Source organism: Melanaphis sacchari, unplaced genomic scaffold, assembly GCF_002803265.2.
Source record: "Melanaphis sacchari strain LSU unplaced genomic scaffold, SCAv2.0 Contig24_pilon_pilon, whole genome shotgun sequence".
Taxonomy (NCBI): domain Eukaryota; kingdom Metazoa; phylum Arthropoda; class Insecta; order Hemiptera; family Aphididae; genus Melanaphis; species Melanaphis sacchari.
In genome coordinates this window covers 3,063,618-3,079,433 of record NW_020271125.1, presented here as the reverse complement: position 1 = coordinate 3,079,433, position 15,816 = coordinate 3,063,618, and the positions used below count along the sequence as shown (strand labels likewise).

The 15,816-nt window shown below is 24.6% G+C and overlaps 1 protein-coding gene across 6 annotated transcripts in view; it reads left to right on the top strand.

Annotated features, from left to right (window-relative positions):
* LOC112594942 (collagen alpha-1(XVIII) chain-like) overlaps positions 1-13,346 on the top strand; it is a 236,579-nt gene extending 223,233 nt beyond the window's left edge. For 3 of the 6 annotated variants that reach the window (XM_025339965.1, XM_025339964.1, XM_025339963.1), the window contains exons 14-29: positions 381-461; positions 815-883; positions 3,693-3,793; positions 4,648-4,753; positions 5,285-5,320; positions 5,418-5,470; positions 5,566-5,571; positions 5,792-5,851; positions 5,925-6,011; positions 6,072-6,147; positions 6,228-6,295; positions 6,414-6,506; positions 6,586-6,705; positions 6,904-6,918; positions 7,135-7,445; positions 12,421-13,319. In XM_025339965.1, coding sequence (XP_025195750.1) covers positions 381-461; positions 815-883; positions 3,693-3,793; positions 4,648-4,753; positions 5,285-5,320; positions 5,418-5,470; positions 5,566-5,571; positions 5,792-5,851; positions 5,925-6,011; positions 6,072-6,147; positions 6,228-6,295; positions 6,414-6,506; positions 6,586-6,705; positions 6,904-6,918; positions 7,135-7,445; positions 12,421-12,751 — 1,613 coding nt within the window. In that variant the 3' untranslated portion in view covers positions 12,752-13,319. Of the gene's footprint in view, positions 1-380; positions 462-814; positions 884-3,692; positions 3,794-4,647; positions 4,754-5,284; positions 5,321-5,417; positions 5,471-5,565; positions 5,572-5,791; positions 5,852-5,924; positions 6,012-6,071; positions 6,148-6,227; positions 6,296-6,413; positions 6,507-6,585; positions 6,706-6,903; positions 6,919-7,134; positions 7,446-12,420 lie in introns of all 6 variants that reach the window. The other 3 variants (XM_025339962.1, XM_025339959.1, XM_025339961.1) reach the window with 2 other exon arrangements.
* Positions 13,347-15,816: the final 2,470 nt, after the last annotated feature.

Here is a 15,816-nt window from a genome sequence, read left to right as displayed (position 1 = left end):
TCATTTAATTTAATTCAATATGATATATAGTTTTTTAAACTTATAATTTATTATTCTGTACATGTAGTCCTCTTGGTCCTAATCAAAGCCATTGAATACGGCGTAACTTTATCATATAATATTATTATAGTAGTTAAATGTATTAATATAAAAACCCACATGATATAATTTTGAAATGTGTACTTCTGAAAAATGATAAATCAAATTTTATTCGCTGAAACCTATCAAAATATTCCCACGTTAAAAATCAAATATGAATCACGTATTATTTATCGTTATGTACCTTTGCATATTTACTTAATCCAAATTTAATCCTTGTTTGAATGTATTACTTATGAGTTATTAGTTAACTATAAATATTTGACTAATGTATACTTTAGGGGAACGAGGAATACGTGGTTTTGATGGAACTCCAGGAATGCCAGGAGAAAATGCTCGTCCAGCGCCCAAAGGCGAAAAAGGTAAACTTCATTAAATATGTGCACTACATAGGTATTGAATAAATCGTTTAGGGGAAAAAACGTTTAGTTTTAATAATAAATATATCTATTATACATTTTACATTTTTAATGATTATACGTACGTTGGTACCATGTATAACATAAGCTCTGTGCAGTATATCAGCGTCTAACGTTTTATGATTTATATTTTAAACGTAGTACATAGGTACCTACCTATTGGAAGTACCAGAGTACATATTTATTGTATTTTCTAAACAACCTAAATTAAAAACTAAATTGTCAATAATAATATTAGCTACAAAATAACCTGGAATAGATATCTAAAATAAAATATTATGATTGTGTTATTATAGGCGATAGTGGGCCACCCGGACCTCCAGGTCCACCTGGACCAACGCAAATTGGAGTGAAAACTGATAAAAGTAAGTATGAACTATTAAATAGCCATAGATTTTATGTAAATTAAAATCCCAAATCCCAAATTCATAATATTGTAAAGCGTTATAACGTACTGCAATGAATACAATTCACTCATCCATAAGACTGCATTTTACGTGAATAATATTTTTATTATCAACGAATGCACAAAAACTGTATCGAATATACTACTATAGTAAACAGCAAATATTTCTTATGTAAAAAAAAAAAAGTGGTGATATACGATTTTGTATGTTTTTCCCTTTTAGTTTTAGTAGAACGATTGCGTATGATTTCTCTATTTAGGCATTAAAAACATTACGATTGCGTACGAAAATGAGTGCAACGTTGCCAGCAGGTAGGTACTACTAAATTTAATTTAATTTAAAAACTATTAGTATAGTCAATATAAAATATATATGTATATAAATACAATAAAATACATTAAAAACTTTGATATTTATCAATAACCATTTCCTGATAATTTGTTTAGATTAAAATAATATAATTTAAATTTTAAGAAACTAAAAAGTTTAAATCAATTAAAAAACAATATTTATATATACATAAAATACAAATTATATATTATTATAGGTTAAAATCTTGGTATCAATAACCAGTCCCTGATAAAAATGTAATACATTATCATCTATTTTAAATCGATTATATAGTTTTATTACATGGTTAATTTTTTGGATATCTTAAGTTGAAATAGCTTCGGTTATATTTTTTTTATACAGTGGATATTTTTTACATTGGTTTCAGCTTGCATTTCTTTCAATGTCTCAATGATAAAGTAGATTTGTGGATGTGCGTTATAGAAATGAAAGTTAAAAGTTTTGTGGAAACTCTCTGGACCATTTGTAGTTCTGATATTAAAATAAGAAAAATATATGGAATTAATAAAAATTAAATTATTTGATGGCACTTTATTTTTATGTATTAGAACATAAACTTTATAAATTAATTTATAAAAATATAATACCTTTTATTTATTGAAAGTTTTTCAGCCCATATATTAGTTGAAAATATATAATTTGGTTGTATATAATTTTTTAATACATAGGTAATCTAAAAATTCAAATATTTGATAAGGCAAAAATGGTAGACCAAAAAAACATTTTTAACCATTTTCCTAATATACCCTTATCATCCAAGTATGCTGTCCTCAATTTTTTATTTGAGTTCATCTATATAAAAAATGTTTTATGTAACTGTGTATGTATTTTATGCAACCGATGTGAGTTAGTAATTTTTCAAATACTTACATAACACCACCAAGATTGACTTAAATAGAAACAACATCCAGTAAGTTGTACATTTGGAAAAATTTTCCTTATAGCTTCGTGTGCTTCTATTTCAAAATCGATGTGTAATTTGCATATATTGAAATGTGTGTTGTAAAATATAATTATTTAATAAATGTCCATATTTCATTATCTGTTTGCTTAAATATATCTTTCAAAAATATAAAAATAACCGGTAAATAAAATCCGTTTTTAAAACAATTGACAGTATACATCTGCATAAAAAAATTAGGTGCAAATTGAAATATTCCATCCGAAAAATATTCTGTGCGAGAACTCATAAAATTTAAATCGTCTTCAGTCGTCATATAGATAAATGATTTATTTTTCGGAATGTGGATAAATTTTTTATCATTAAATTTAAAAAATATCATTGTTTTGCATTTTCCAAATTTTATCTATGGATTCATCAAAAGATTTTGGGTATATAGGAAAGTTTTTCCATCTTACCATATATATATATATATGGCTTTTTGAATAAATTAAATATCCTTATGTACAATATCTATACCTAAATTTGTCAGTTATTCTTTTCGTATAATTTTGCTTTGTCAAGTTGAAATTGAATCGCTGGCTTTTTGTTTACAATTTCTTCTAAGCACTTGGCTTTCAATATAGGTGTTTTATGCTTGTGCTCACCAATTACTGCATTAACCTGAGTTTTTTTACATCAGTTAAAATGCTGGTATAACAACTTTTGTTATAACATATCCATTTTAACCATTCGTATTTGCATTTTCTTATATAACGATATTTATGTGAAGAAACCACAGTTAACTTTTTCCCACGTTCTGATGTTATAATTTTTAAAAGATTCTCTATGGTTAACTCACTGTTACACTCACTAACACTATAATACCAGCGACTTATTGAATGGCAACTTAATCGTATATTAATTTTATAACGATGCTAAAGTGTGACATGCCAGATAATCCGATATAATAATCGACATTTTATCATATCTTATAGTATTTTATAGATTATCGAAAACTATTGGCTTGGAAAAAATAGTTACAGTAATGTTTATGAAATTGTATCAAATATAAGCAGTCATTTCCTAAAATAAGTTATATTATAAATTTTCACGACCTTGAACAACGGCAACGTTACGCTAAATTTGGGTTGGTAGAATGTACGCAATCGTATTAATGAAAAAGGTCCATACGTAATAGTATCATACGCAATCGTAACGCACCCAAAAAAGTCTACCAGTATACTACTATTTAATAAATAAGTCTGTATCAAAAATTGTGGTATTTAATAAACTAAAATAAAAACGATTGGAATCTATAGTGATATTTTTAATCGTTGCAAGTTAAAATCGATCATAAACAATTGTCATACATGACTAATTATGTATTTACGTATTTATGAAATTGAATTGAATCATTTTCTTGATCACACATTTTAATACCGAGAGATATCGATGATGCTGATATTTAGTTAGATTTTTATTTTTATGTTATCTACTCAAATAATATTTATTAATTATATTTCATTAAATTAGCGGATACAGCAGTTGTGAAAACAGTCAAAGGTGATAAAGGGACAAAAGGTGATCCTGGGGAAAAGGGAGCGGTTGGTAATCAAGGCCCAGGAGGAAACCCTGTAAGTATAATTTATTATGTATTCTTTATTTGGACTAAAATGCATACATTACAAATATGAAGGGTACTAGATAAGTTTATTTTAGTTATTAAATCATGACAAAAGTGGAAATATTTCTCCATTACATAGTATATTATACAAGGGAAAAATTGTCATATCTCTCAATTAAAAAATATAATAATTATAAATCTTAGTATGGTACATCATCAGTCATACTTAATATATTTTTATATTGTAAATTACAATTGTATGCAATTGCAGTTTACTTTAAATATTTTTATTAACTGTTAATATATTTTTCTTATTTTAATTAATAAGTTAATAAATTCTACGCAAAAATATGAAGTTTAAAAATGAATAGACCAATTTATTGATAATAATATTATTGACATTCATATTTGATATCTACTTATTGTAGATAATATCGTGAAGTGTATCCGTCTAGGTATATTGATCTTTATCATATACTTCAATGGTGGCCAACATGAATAGTTGGTTCGCGGGCTACGTGGATAAATACAATGATACCAAAAACTTAAATGTTTATAGATACATTTCACACAATTTAATATTTTTATAAACGTATAGGTAGCTAAAAAATTAAAATGCATAATTAAAATAATAATAATAAGGAGAAGAAAAAGATGACAATTTTGATTTTATAAATAAGGCACGATCCGTATCTAACAATGACAAAAGCCACATATGGCTCATAGAGCTGTAAGTTGGTCAACCTAGATATATATCCAGAATAATATTTCTTTTGGATAGCAAATTGATGATCATATTATATTATATATTATGTCTTCGTAACATTAATTACCTATGTGACAATGTTTTACCTGTGGTTTTAGGGTCCACCTGGTTTAACAGGTCCCAAAGGTGATCGAGGAGAACCCGGTTTACCAGCACCCTTATTATCTACGACCGATCTAGGAATGAACATCAAAGGAGATAAAGGTAGGAATGAATATATGGATTTGTTTATAAACATAGAGTGCAAGCAAATAAAAGCTAAGATTGCCTTTAAAGAAATACATTTTTAGCCTGATTTCAGTACACACCTAATAGTACTAAATTATTGACTATTGACAACTATATTATCTTCGTTTTTCAACAATAATGATTATTCTTATAGAATTTTACTATGATTTGAGCATTATTGCAAAACATAAAAAAAAGTGTTAATAAACTAGTAACGATATTACAATGGCATATTATTATTATTATTATTTATAAGTTAAAACATAGTAATACTAATTAGTAGTTACTTATTAAATTGATTTCAAGAAATATTATTTTTTTACCAATGACATATAATAAATAGCAATGTTGTATTTTATGATTATTCGTTTTATAATTTTATATTTAAATTGTCTAAACGTACAATTGTTTTGGTAAAAAAGCATTTTTAACAACCTAACATAAAATACTTTGTGTTGTTACTGACATTTCAATTATAACATATATTTTAATATTGTATGCGTTTAGGTGAAATGGGAAGACGAGGCAGACGCGGAAAACCAGGTAAAATACCATTAAGTTTGTATTTAATTAATTCGCGGGTTTTAACTTAAATATATTATGTAAAATGAATTTTTTAAATTATTTAAATGATTTATAGGTCCAATAGGTCCACCGGGTCCACCTGGAGAAATCGGTTTGCCTGGTTTACGAGTAAGTCTTAAAATAATATTTGTGTATATTATTATGTACTAAATGAGATAACTAACTCTATATGTATTTCAATAATATGCTAATCAAAAATTAAGGAAGACGTAAGTTTTATTATCTAAGAAAAATAGCATTTAGTATCAGTCAACATGTATAACATAAATTAAATTGACAAACACTGGTTGTAAAAAAAAAATTTACTATATTAAGTACTAATGTAGTTTGAAATACGACGAATAAATGATATTTTCTATTAAGACAGCTTAAATTACTTATTTGTTTAAATATTATAAAATAACAATTTTACAATTGTATATGTATTAGGGTTCACCGGGTAAAGCAGGAGGACTTAAAGGAGAAAAAGGAGATCCGGGAGTATCTATTGTAAGTAAATCAGTTAATTTTATTAATAATTTCATATTTTAAAATATTTAAAATATAATGGCTGTGTATACAGAAAGGCGATAAAGGAGAACCAGGAAAAGACGGATTACCAGGTTCAGGCGGAACATACGTGCCTGTTCCAGGACCACCAGGCCCACCAGTTAGTATTTCTTTACGTTTAATTTATGTTCTTGTTAATAAATAATGTCCATTTCACCAGGGTATTCCCGGTATTGCAATCGAAGGGCAAAAAGGTGAACCTGGTGATCCTGGTTTTTCTTCAGCACCTCTCCGAAGTAATCAAAATAAGCTAAATGTTTTTTTTTTTTTAATTAATTAACAATCAGTATTATTTTTTACAACCTTTAATTTACAGGTGAAATAAATGAACACATTATTGTACCAGGTGCTCTGACATTCCCGAACAAGAAATCAATGATAAACGTAAATTATATGATTCGTATTTTTATAATATGTTACATTGTTACAATTCATTTTACTCGTACATCGCAGCACGTATTTTATATAAATAATCAAATCATATATATTTTTTTAAATGTAGGTGACAGACAGAACTCAGATGGGTACCATTGCATTCATCGTCGAAGAAGAAGCTCTTTTAGTACGTGTCACGCGTGGCTGGCAGTATATTTCCGTGAGTCATATTTTAAGCACAAAGATTTAATTTAATTAATATATCGATTTATTATTTTTTATTTATTTACTTTTTACAGCTTGGTTCATTGGTCACAACTGGAATCGAACCGATCCCGACAAGCATTCCGATGCCGACAAGAGTGTCATTAGAATCATCGAATTTAGTTCATAACCATCCAATAAAAGATAACACAATGGTATGACCCACAGTTGATTTTTTTTCTATTTTAAATTACTAAATTAAATAATATAACTATTTCTCAGTAGTTAAATAATATCGTTAATTATTGTGTGTCTCATTTATGTATACTCTTTTATACTCAATAACTCTAACGTAGATGTGTACAATATTTTTTTTAAAGTTAATATTTTTTTAATATTTTGTTCTGTTTCAGTGGCATCCTAAAATGGTGAGTACTGGAAACTCGCAGATTTGCTTCATTTAATTATTATTAAAAAAAACTTCAGTTATAAATGCAGTTTTTAATTTACGTATTTGATTTATACTTTTAATATATTATATAAGCACGTATTAACGTAATACGACTATTTCTACGTACGTAGGCCCGTAGCTTATAAACTAACTCAATAATTATAATTATTAATGAAAATGTTTTACGATCTAGTTACGAATAGCAGCGTTGAATGAACCATATTCAGGTAATATGCATGGCGTTCAGAGCGTAGACTACTCGTGTTATCGCCAATCCCAGAGAGCGGGGCTTCACGGAGCATTCAAAGCGTTCCTGTCTTCAAGGCTTAATAATTTGAAAACAATCGTTCACGAGTCCGATAGAGATTTGCCCGTAGTTAATATCAAAGGAGATGTTCTATTCAACTCTTGGAAAGATATATTCAGTGAAAAAGGGGCGTTTATATCACAACAGCCTAGAATATACAGTTTTAGCGGAAAAAACGTGCTCACCGATTTTACATGGTAAGAGAGTAATAAAACTAACATTTTTAGTAATTATTATAACCGTGTAGAAATTATAATTTACGGACGTATACAGCGTATCGTATTTATATTATTGTCGATAACCGCTGAGTAAAATATTTATGCCATTTATTTTATAGAAAAATCGTATAATTTTTATATTAGGGAAGTTATTAAATGATTTGAAATTACACACAGTTAATGAGAAATTCAGAAGTTACTAAATCCCAAAGTAGTGAATGTTTAAGTAAGTTTCCATGTATACATATTACATTTATTATTATATCAAATATTACTGAAAAATAATTAAATATTAATTTTACTTTTAATATTTATGGTATTGAATTTACACACTAGGAATTAAATAAAATTTAAACTAAAACTCTGTATTATCATATTTTAAATTCTATTAAAATCAAAATCATGTTTAATATGTACTTAAGAATTTAAACCATTATTCGAACTGTTATAAGAATTGTAAAATAATATTAAATGACTAAAACTAAAATAAAAATATTCAATCATTTTAAAATAAATATATTTCATCAACATTTAACCTTATTATTTATTTATTTATTTTTTTAATAACGAAAGTATCATTTCTATAAGTAATTGGTGATTTTTATTTTTCATTTGTAAAAATAAAAAACCTCAAATAATTAAACTATTATATATGTTACTACTATTATATAATAAAGTATATTTATAATGGCTTTAAAAAACATATATAGTACTTAAACTTGTTTGGCATTACTGGCTTGTAGAAAACATTTTGAAAACATTACTTATCCCGCAGTCAATTAAAGTACTTGGATTCATTTGTTTATTGTTAATTATAAACAACTAAGTATACAACTTACAAGCTTAATCCAACTATTTGATTAACTTGTAGATCGCTAATAATCATGCTTTAAATAAGCAATCATAAAATGAACTTTTATTATCTACAAATTATATAAAATTCTCAATATAGTAAGAAAATATTGATAATATAAAGATAATAATGTAAATCAGTTATGTAAATGTATTGATTACATCACTAAAAAAAAAAATGTAAAAAAATCCTTACTGTTCTATTTAAAAAGTGATTTTGAATAATTTAAATTGGATGGAAGTTTTATATTTTAGAAAATTATAGTTTCATACTTCATAGTAAAAAATATTTAAATACTTAATGGAAATATAACTTGCTATTAGCTAAATTTAATCCATTTAAATAACAATGCAAATATATGCATAAAATATCACATAAAGTTGTTGGGACAACAAAATAAACTAAAGAATCATAGTTAAAATCTAAATTTATTAAAAAAACATGAAAACATTTAAGGTTTTTGCATTAAACTTATCTGCTTTTTATATGATGTATATTACTTACAACACTGTATAGTAACTGAATAAAAAAAACGTAAATATTTCCAAATGTTATCAATAGTTAATAATTACTAAAGCTATCTAAGCTTATAGATATACATGGATTTCAAACCTACATATATTTTTAAAAACTTAAATTATGTAAATATATATGAAATTAAGAAAAATGATTTATTTGTATGAAATATATAGATATTATATTAAAAATATTTGAGTGAAGTATATAAATAGCATTTAGGTATTATAATCAATAGGATCTTTAAAATATATCACAGTAATATACATAGGTAACATTGTAAAATTTTAATCAAATAGATAGATGAGATACCTCAGTGCTAACAATACACATTTCTATGAATGAAATCAACAATGTCCATATATATTTACTCACATAGAAATATTAATTAATCAACTTAATGTTTTTGTATGAAAGAAAAATTTTTACAATGTTTAATATGTATAAAAATACTAGTCAAATTTGATAAATAACACTTAACGGAAAGTATGTAGCTATTCAATTAATATAATATGTAGGTATATCCGACTATTTAAGCCCAGTGATTTTACTTTAAATATATATAATTATCATCAATATAAACAAAAAAAATAAATAAATAAATAAAATAATAACTTTAAAAAAAAATTTAAATAATTCAAATCTTACAAAATTGTATTAAAAAACTTAAGTAGTTCGCAAGATACTGAAAATGCGTGGTCGTTATCGTGCTCTTGAACATCAATAAACAAAAATATAATTTATGTAGTAGGTATTACGTTTTTTTTTTTAAAATCATGTTATTAATGCATGACAATATTATTTTTGTTTAGGTAAGCGGCAGTTAGATGATAATTAATTAATAGAAAAATAATATCAACATTGAGTTATTTTTATTACCAGTAATAATATTGTTGTATCTAAAAATAAAATTAATGAAGTAATACTTGCAATTTATTATTATTTTTCCGAATAACCAAATAATATAATCGGTACGACGTACGATACATATAACATACTAAAATTGTCTGCTAATTATACAGTTTAATGTTTTTTTTATAACTAACTTACTAACTTATTAAGATATTGCACAAATGAAGAATATCACCTCCGACAGATTATATTTTATTACTTTTTTTTACGAATTAATTTTTCGTAAACGTAATACAAGGATAATTTTAACCAATTTTTCTTTTTTTCTTTTAGGAAATTAAAATACGAATACATTTTTAATCAGGAATATTTTTAATCAAGCTTAAATTATTTAATAACACCTTTGAATTTACTCATTTATATTAGACTATTATTTTTTGATAAATTGAACACATTTAAAAAGTTTTTAATATAAATTAAAATTTCAACTACTATAATTATTTTTTTTCAATTTCTTCAGAATGTAGAAAAAGTGGGGTTGCCATTTAAAAATCAAAAGTTAATACCCCTAGCGCATAAAATAATAAGAGTGGTTTTTAAAAAAAAATACTTTCAAATATTTATTTTATAATTATTATTAATCATTAACATTCAAAATTAAAATTTAAAAATGTTCATTATGAAAGAAGAAAAAATACCGTTTTCAAATATTATATTGAATACCTATATACCTAATGTATAAATTACAATCATTGTTACTGATGGCAATTTTCTATTTATTCCTTGTATTAATTCATAGTAATATGTTTTTAAATAATAAAGTGATCAATCATTTTGAAGGACCAAAAAATAAATCTCTTTATACGCATTTATATAACAATTAACAAATATTCAATTGGGAATTTAAAATGTTGAACAAACATTAACATACTATAAATAATATTATATATATTATAATTTTTTTTTTTTTAAATAATTGGCTTTATTTGAAAAATTACAATCTATACAGTATGTACAATAAGTAATATTAATGAATTACAACAGTTGACAATGAATAGTCACATGAGGAGGAAATCACACATTTGTGACACCTCTTAAAATATTATAATATTGTATTTAGTTTATAAACAGTCCATTTTATTTGAATAATATTTAAATAATTGTTTCTTAAATTTAAAAAAAAATGCATAAAAAAGCTTATTTATATGATATTGCGACCTTATCGAACTATATACTCGCGTTACGTCAGAACCTTTACTTTTTTCTACCGTTGCGTGTATCGTATTACCTACAGCATTTTCAATGCAGCGAAAAGCATTCGGGCAGAGCATATTAAAAGCCATTCTATAACAATAAAAATTCGTTTTAAATGAGTGATTTCATTGTAGTCATTTTTCACTTTAGTTATGTGCCTTTAGAAAAAAAAAATAAAACGCTATTGTCTTTTTGTTACCCATAGTTTCATATACTATTATAACACAACGGCTGCAGTGTTCGCTAAGCATATTCTGGTTTAAAACACGACGTAAAAGATAAGCTTATCATTAGCATAGAGTAGTCAGTAATAAGAAACTAATTGAGTAAAAAAAAAAATATTGAAAATTAATAAAAAAAAAAAAAAAAATAATAATAGACAAAGATGTGACAAATGGTGACGTGAACAAAAAAAAGAACGCGGAATCTTAACTTGGAGAACAATATATGTCAGATTTTTTTGATTTTTGGTCGTTCTTAAACAAGTTGCGTGTCCAATTTAATAAATTTAAGTCATTTTAATAATAATTTTTCACTCAATTTGTTTAGTTTATTGTAATAAGTTATGGTATAAATATCCTTTCTTTTTCTGTTTGTGCGTATTTGGAGTATAGTTTAAAATCTCAAATATTTCTGACCTTATCACAAACTTATAGTTAAGTTTGTCGAAAGATCTGTAAAATATTTAAAAATGCTTCACAATCACTTGTTTAGTATCTAATGTTTTGTTTTGTGAACTGAAAAATAGTGCATTATTTTAGATTACCATAGATTTTTTTTTCGAAACCAGTACAATGTTATAACTTTTATAATACTCGTGCACTGACCACAATTCTATAGAGACCATACTGATACCGATATTTCATCGAAACTTAATTCTTAAATAATTTTTTTAGAATCCAAATTTTGAAGTAAAAGTTTCTTCAGTGGGTTTATTTTTATTATTATTCTAATAAAAGTTATATATTTTTAAAATAAAATGATCTATTCTTCAAGTTATTAAACTAATATGAAAATTTATGAGATTTCAATCTAAATAACACTACTAATCATAAAATCCTAACATTTTATGATAAATATAAATATTTTTTGTGTGTTATAAATGCAAAAATTATCTTTTATTTTAAGAAAAGGTAATATAATTTTATATTTCAATGCAATACATATTTATTTTTTTGAGTCTTAAAAAAGTTAGGCTTGAATGACCGGTAATAACCAATGTTAAACGAATTTTATTAAACCCGTCAAGGTTTCTGTTCTTGGATTATAATATAATAAAAAATAGCACGCACAACTCGTTTTTACTAGGTAATAATAATGAAAAATATACAAAAGTTGGTAAAATTAAATCAATATTTTCTGTACACGTAGTGTCGTAACTTACCTACTATTTACCTATCATAACGGTGACGTGGTAATAATATTATTATCTATTGTGTACATAATGTATTACGATATTTATGATTTATCGTTACACAGGCCTCAGAAGACCATCTGGCATGGATCAGACCTTTCCGGCGACAGTGCCGTTGACGGAAACTGCGATGCATGGAACTCTGAGAGCGCTGACAAACGGGGACTGGGCTCGTCATTGACACCGAGGGCCGATCGTCAGGCAAAACTCCTGGATCAGGATTCTGCTTACGACTGCCGCAACTTTTTTGTCGTCCTGTGCGTGGAAATAACACCTCACTCGGGGGCGATGTTTTCGAGGAAACGTCGCAGTGGCGGCGGAAATCTGCAAGACGAATCGCAATTACCGATGAGCCGCCAAGAATACGAGCAACTCATCGACAACATCCGAGGTTGAAAACCCACCTAAAACTTCCGCCTCATCGGCTGTATTTTATTATTATTATTATTATTTCTTTTATTTCGACTTTATTCCTTAGTGTATGAAGATACCGCACTTTTGTCCAATTTTATTTTTTTAAACATAAATTTGCTGTACACTATAAAAATAAATGAAACAACATTGCATACGATATAATCGTTATCATTACGATCGTCGTTGATTGACGTATTTCATTCCTCGTTAATTTTTATAAAGTAACAGTATTTAACAATAGCATATCATTCATACTACTCTCGTCATATCTGACTAAATAAATTGTTAATATTGTACTATTATTATTTCAAGGTTTTCGAAACTACAACAATGGTTTGCTAAAAAAATATATTATTAAAACACATCATATAATTATAATAATTTAACCATAACATTATCGTCATCAAATATGAACATATCTCGTTATTTTATTAATATGTTGTGGATCTTTTGAAAGATTTTTATTCGAAATGTTTTTCTATTTCGACTATTTCGAAACATGTGAATTTTTGTTCTTATTTGTCTATATGTAGCTAATATAGTAATGTAAATGAATAATGAGTGATTTAATGTTTTTGTATTCCTAGTGAATATTAATTTTTAATGCAAATCATAATTTTATCGTTTTTCATAAATAAGGATAACAATAACAGCAATACTTTTTGAATAGTTTAAAAATATACCTTATTTTAATTAAACAATCTTATTATTTTGCTATCAAAAAATTTACCAATAACAACATAAATCGTCAATCATATTATAAATATAGATTTTTTGACAAATTTCTTATTCTATGTTATAAATAACCATTTGCATTTACACAAATATATCATTATTGTTTTGAACATTTAGTATATTATAATTGAAAATTATTTTACATTTATGTGTTTAAGTAATAATATTGTATATTTATTTTAAATATTAAATCATTTTATACTATACAAGCATGTATGAAGTTTGTGTAAACATAATCGTATATACTATAACATAAAATATATTGATTTTATAAAACATTTTGTACATTGTATATATTTAGTTTTAAATCAATTAATTTTATAAATAAAAACTTATCTACTAAGGTATTAGTTATAAAATAATAGCATTAGTGTACTTTAAAAAAAATAGGAAATGTAGTTTAAAATATAAATCCGTGTCATCGATTAAAATATTAACAGAAAAATTAAAAACTGGTTTGTGTATACATATTTTTAACTTAAATTTATACTTTACATATTTATTATTTTATAATCAAACATTCAGAGTTCAAGAGTACGAAAAAAGAAAAATAATATGTTTTTGTATATTGATGATGATGAATATACATTATTTTATTTTATATAAAAATTTAATAAATAATTAAACTGATATAATATGTTTTACATTTCTATAAATTTATATATATATATATTTAATCGATGAACATTTTTTTTTTATAATAGTTATAGAATATATGATAGAATATTGTAAAATTGTATTTGATGTCTTAAGTGACTGTAATAAAATTAAACATTCGTTATATATTTATCCAAAAATAGAATAAATTTGATAAAAATTTACTTTATTAAGTTAATATAAGTAATATAATTATTGTATATGTTTTGAATAGTATTTATTTATTACCTAGTTCAAGCACAGATAAATAAATACAATTTAGAAGACGTTAATTTACTTTGATTACAATTTATAAATGATAAGATAAATTAAGAGTATTTTTTAAAATTATTTCAAGTAAGTTATTTAAAAACATATACAATAAGTTAAAACTAAATAAAAAATAAATGTTTATACATTAGTCAAAGACTAATGTTTATGCATTAGTTAAAGACTAATGTTAAACATTAACTGAAATTATAACATATAAGATACCTATATGACTTTATTAATTTTCAAATAAGTTTGTTTTTAATATAATTTTAGAATAAATAATTACAATAAACGATAATTATTGTTGTTATATTAAAAAAACGCATTTTTATTGTAGTAACTTTTATATGTACCTTAATAAATTGTATTTATTCCATTTTTATTTTAAATTTTTAAAGCAATTTGTAAAAAAAACTACTTAAAATTTACTGAAGTATTATTACAACTTTAGGAATTAGGAGGTTAACATTTCTGACAATTGAAATAAAACCAATATTTCCACTAAAATATGATAAAATATTCTGTATTTTACATAAATTTTACCAAAATTTAAGTTCGTAATTGTTTTTAACTATGTGTTAGTTAAGTGTTTATTAATTAGATCATTATGTATTATTTTATTAGCTATTTTAATATTATTAAATGTGTAAACAAAAAAATAAATAAATTGCTATAATTATAATATTGTAATAATTAATATAAACCTAGTTTTTAATTTGTTAAACATGTATCATACTTCCCCATCCTACAACAGAACATAGTAAATTAACAAAATTGAATCTACCAATAAACCAGTTTACTACAACAGTGATTTTATTATTGTTATTTATTATTCTATGGTTTATTTATAATTTTGGTTTTATTTTTGATAACAAGAATCATCCACAATTTCACGCTAAAATGAGTTTCAGATTAATTCCACTCATTGTGTTTTTGTTACCACTCAGCTAATTTGTAACATGGCATATGTATAGAGGTATAGACAACAAGTTAATATATGCACATTTATTTAGATGACATCAACACGCACTATAAAAAACCTATTATATATTATTAAAAGTCCAATAAAAAAAAATTATTGTTTCTCATTACTTGCTCTGTATTATTTTTACTTAATATTTGATAAAATATTATACATAATGTAACAAACTGTGTTTATCAAACCTTAAGGCTTAAACATATTCTAAAATTTAATATGTGTATGAATGATCAAGTATGGGTAATTAATAACAGTTATTATGTATAGTTACTGTAAAAAAATCACCAAATATCTAAGAAAGAAACGAATAGTTTAAAAATAAAAATGAATTACCTATTTATTTATTGGAAAAAAAGAATAACATAATAATAATAATAAATTATATCAAAGTATGACTTAAACTTGTAAGTTGAGAACATTTATT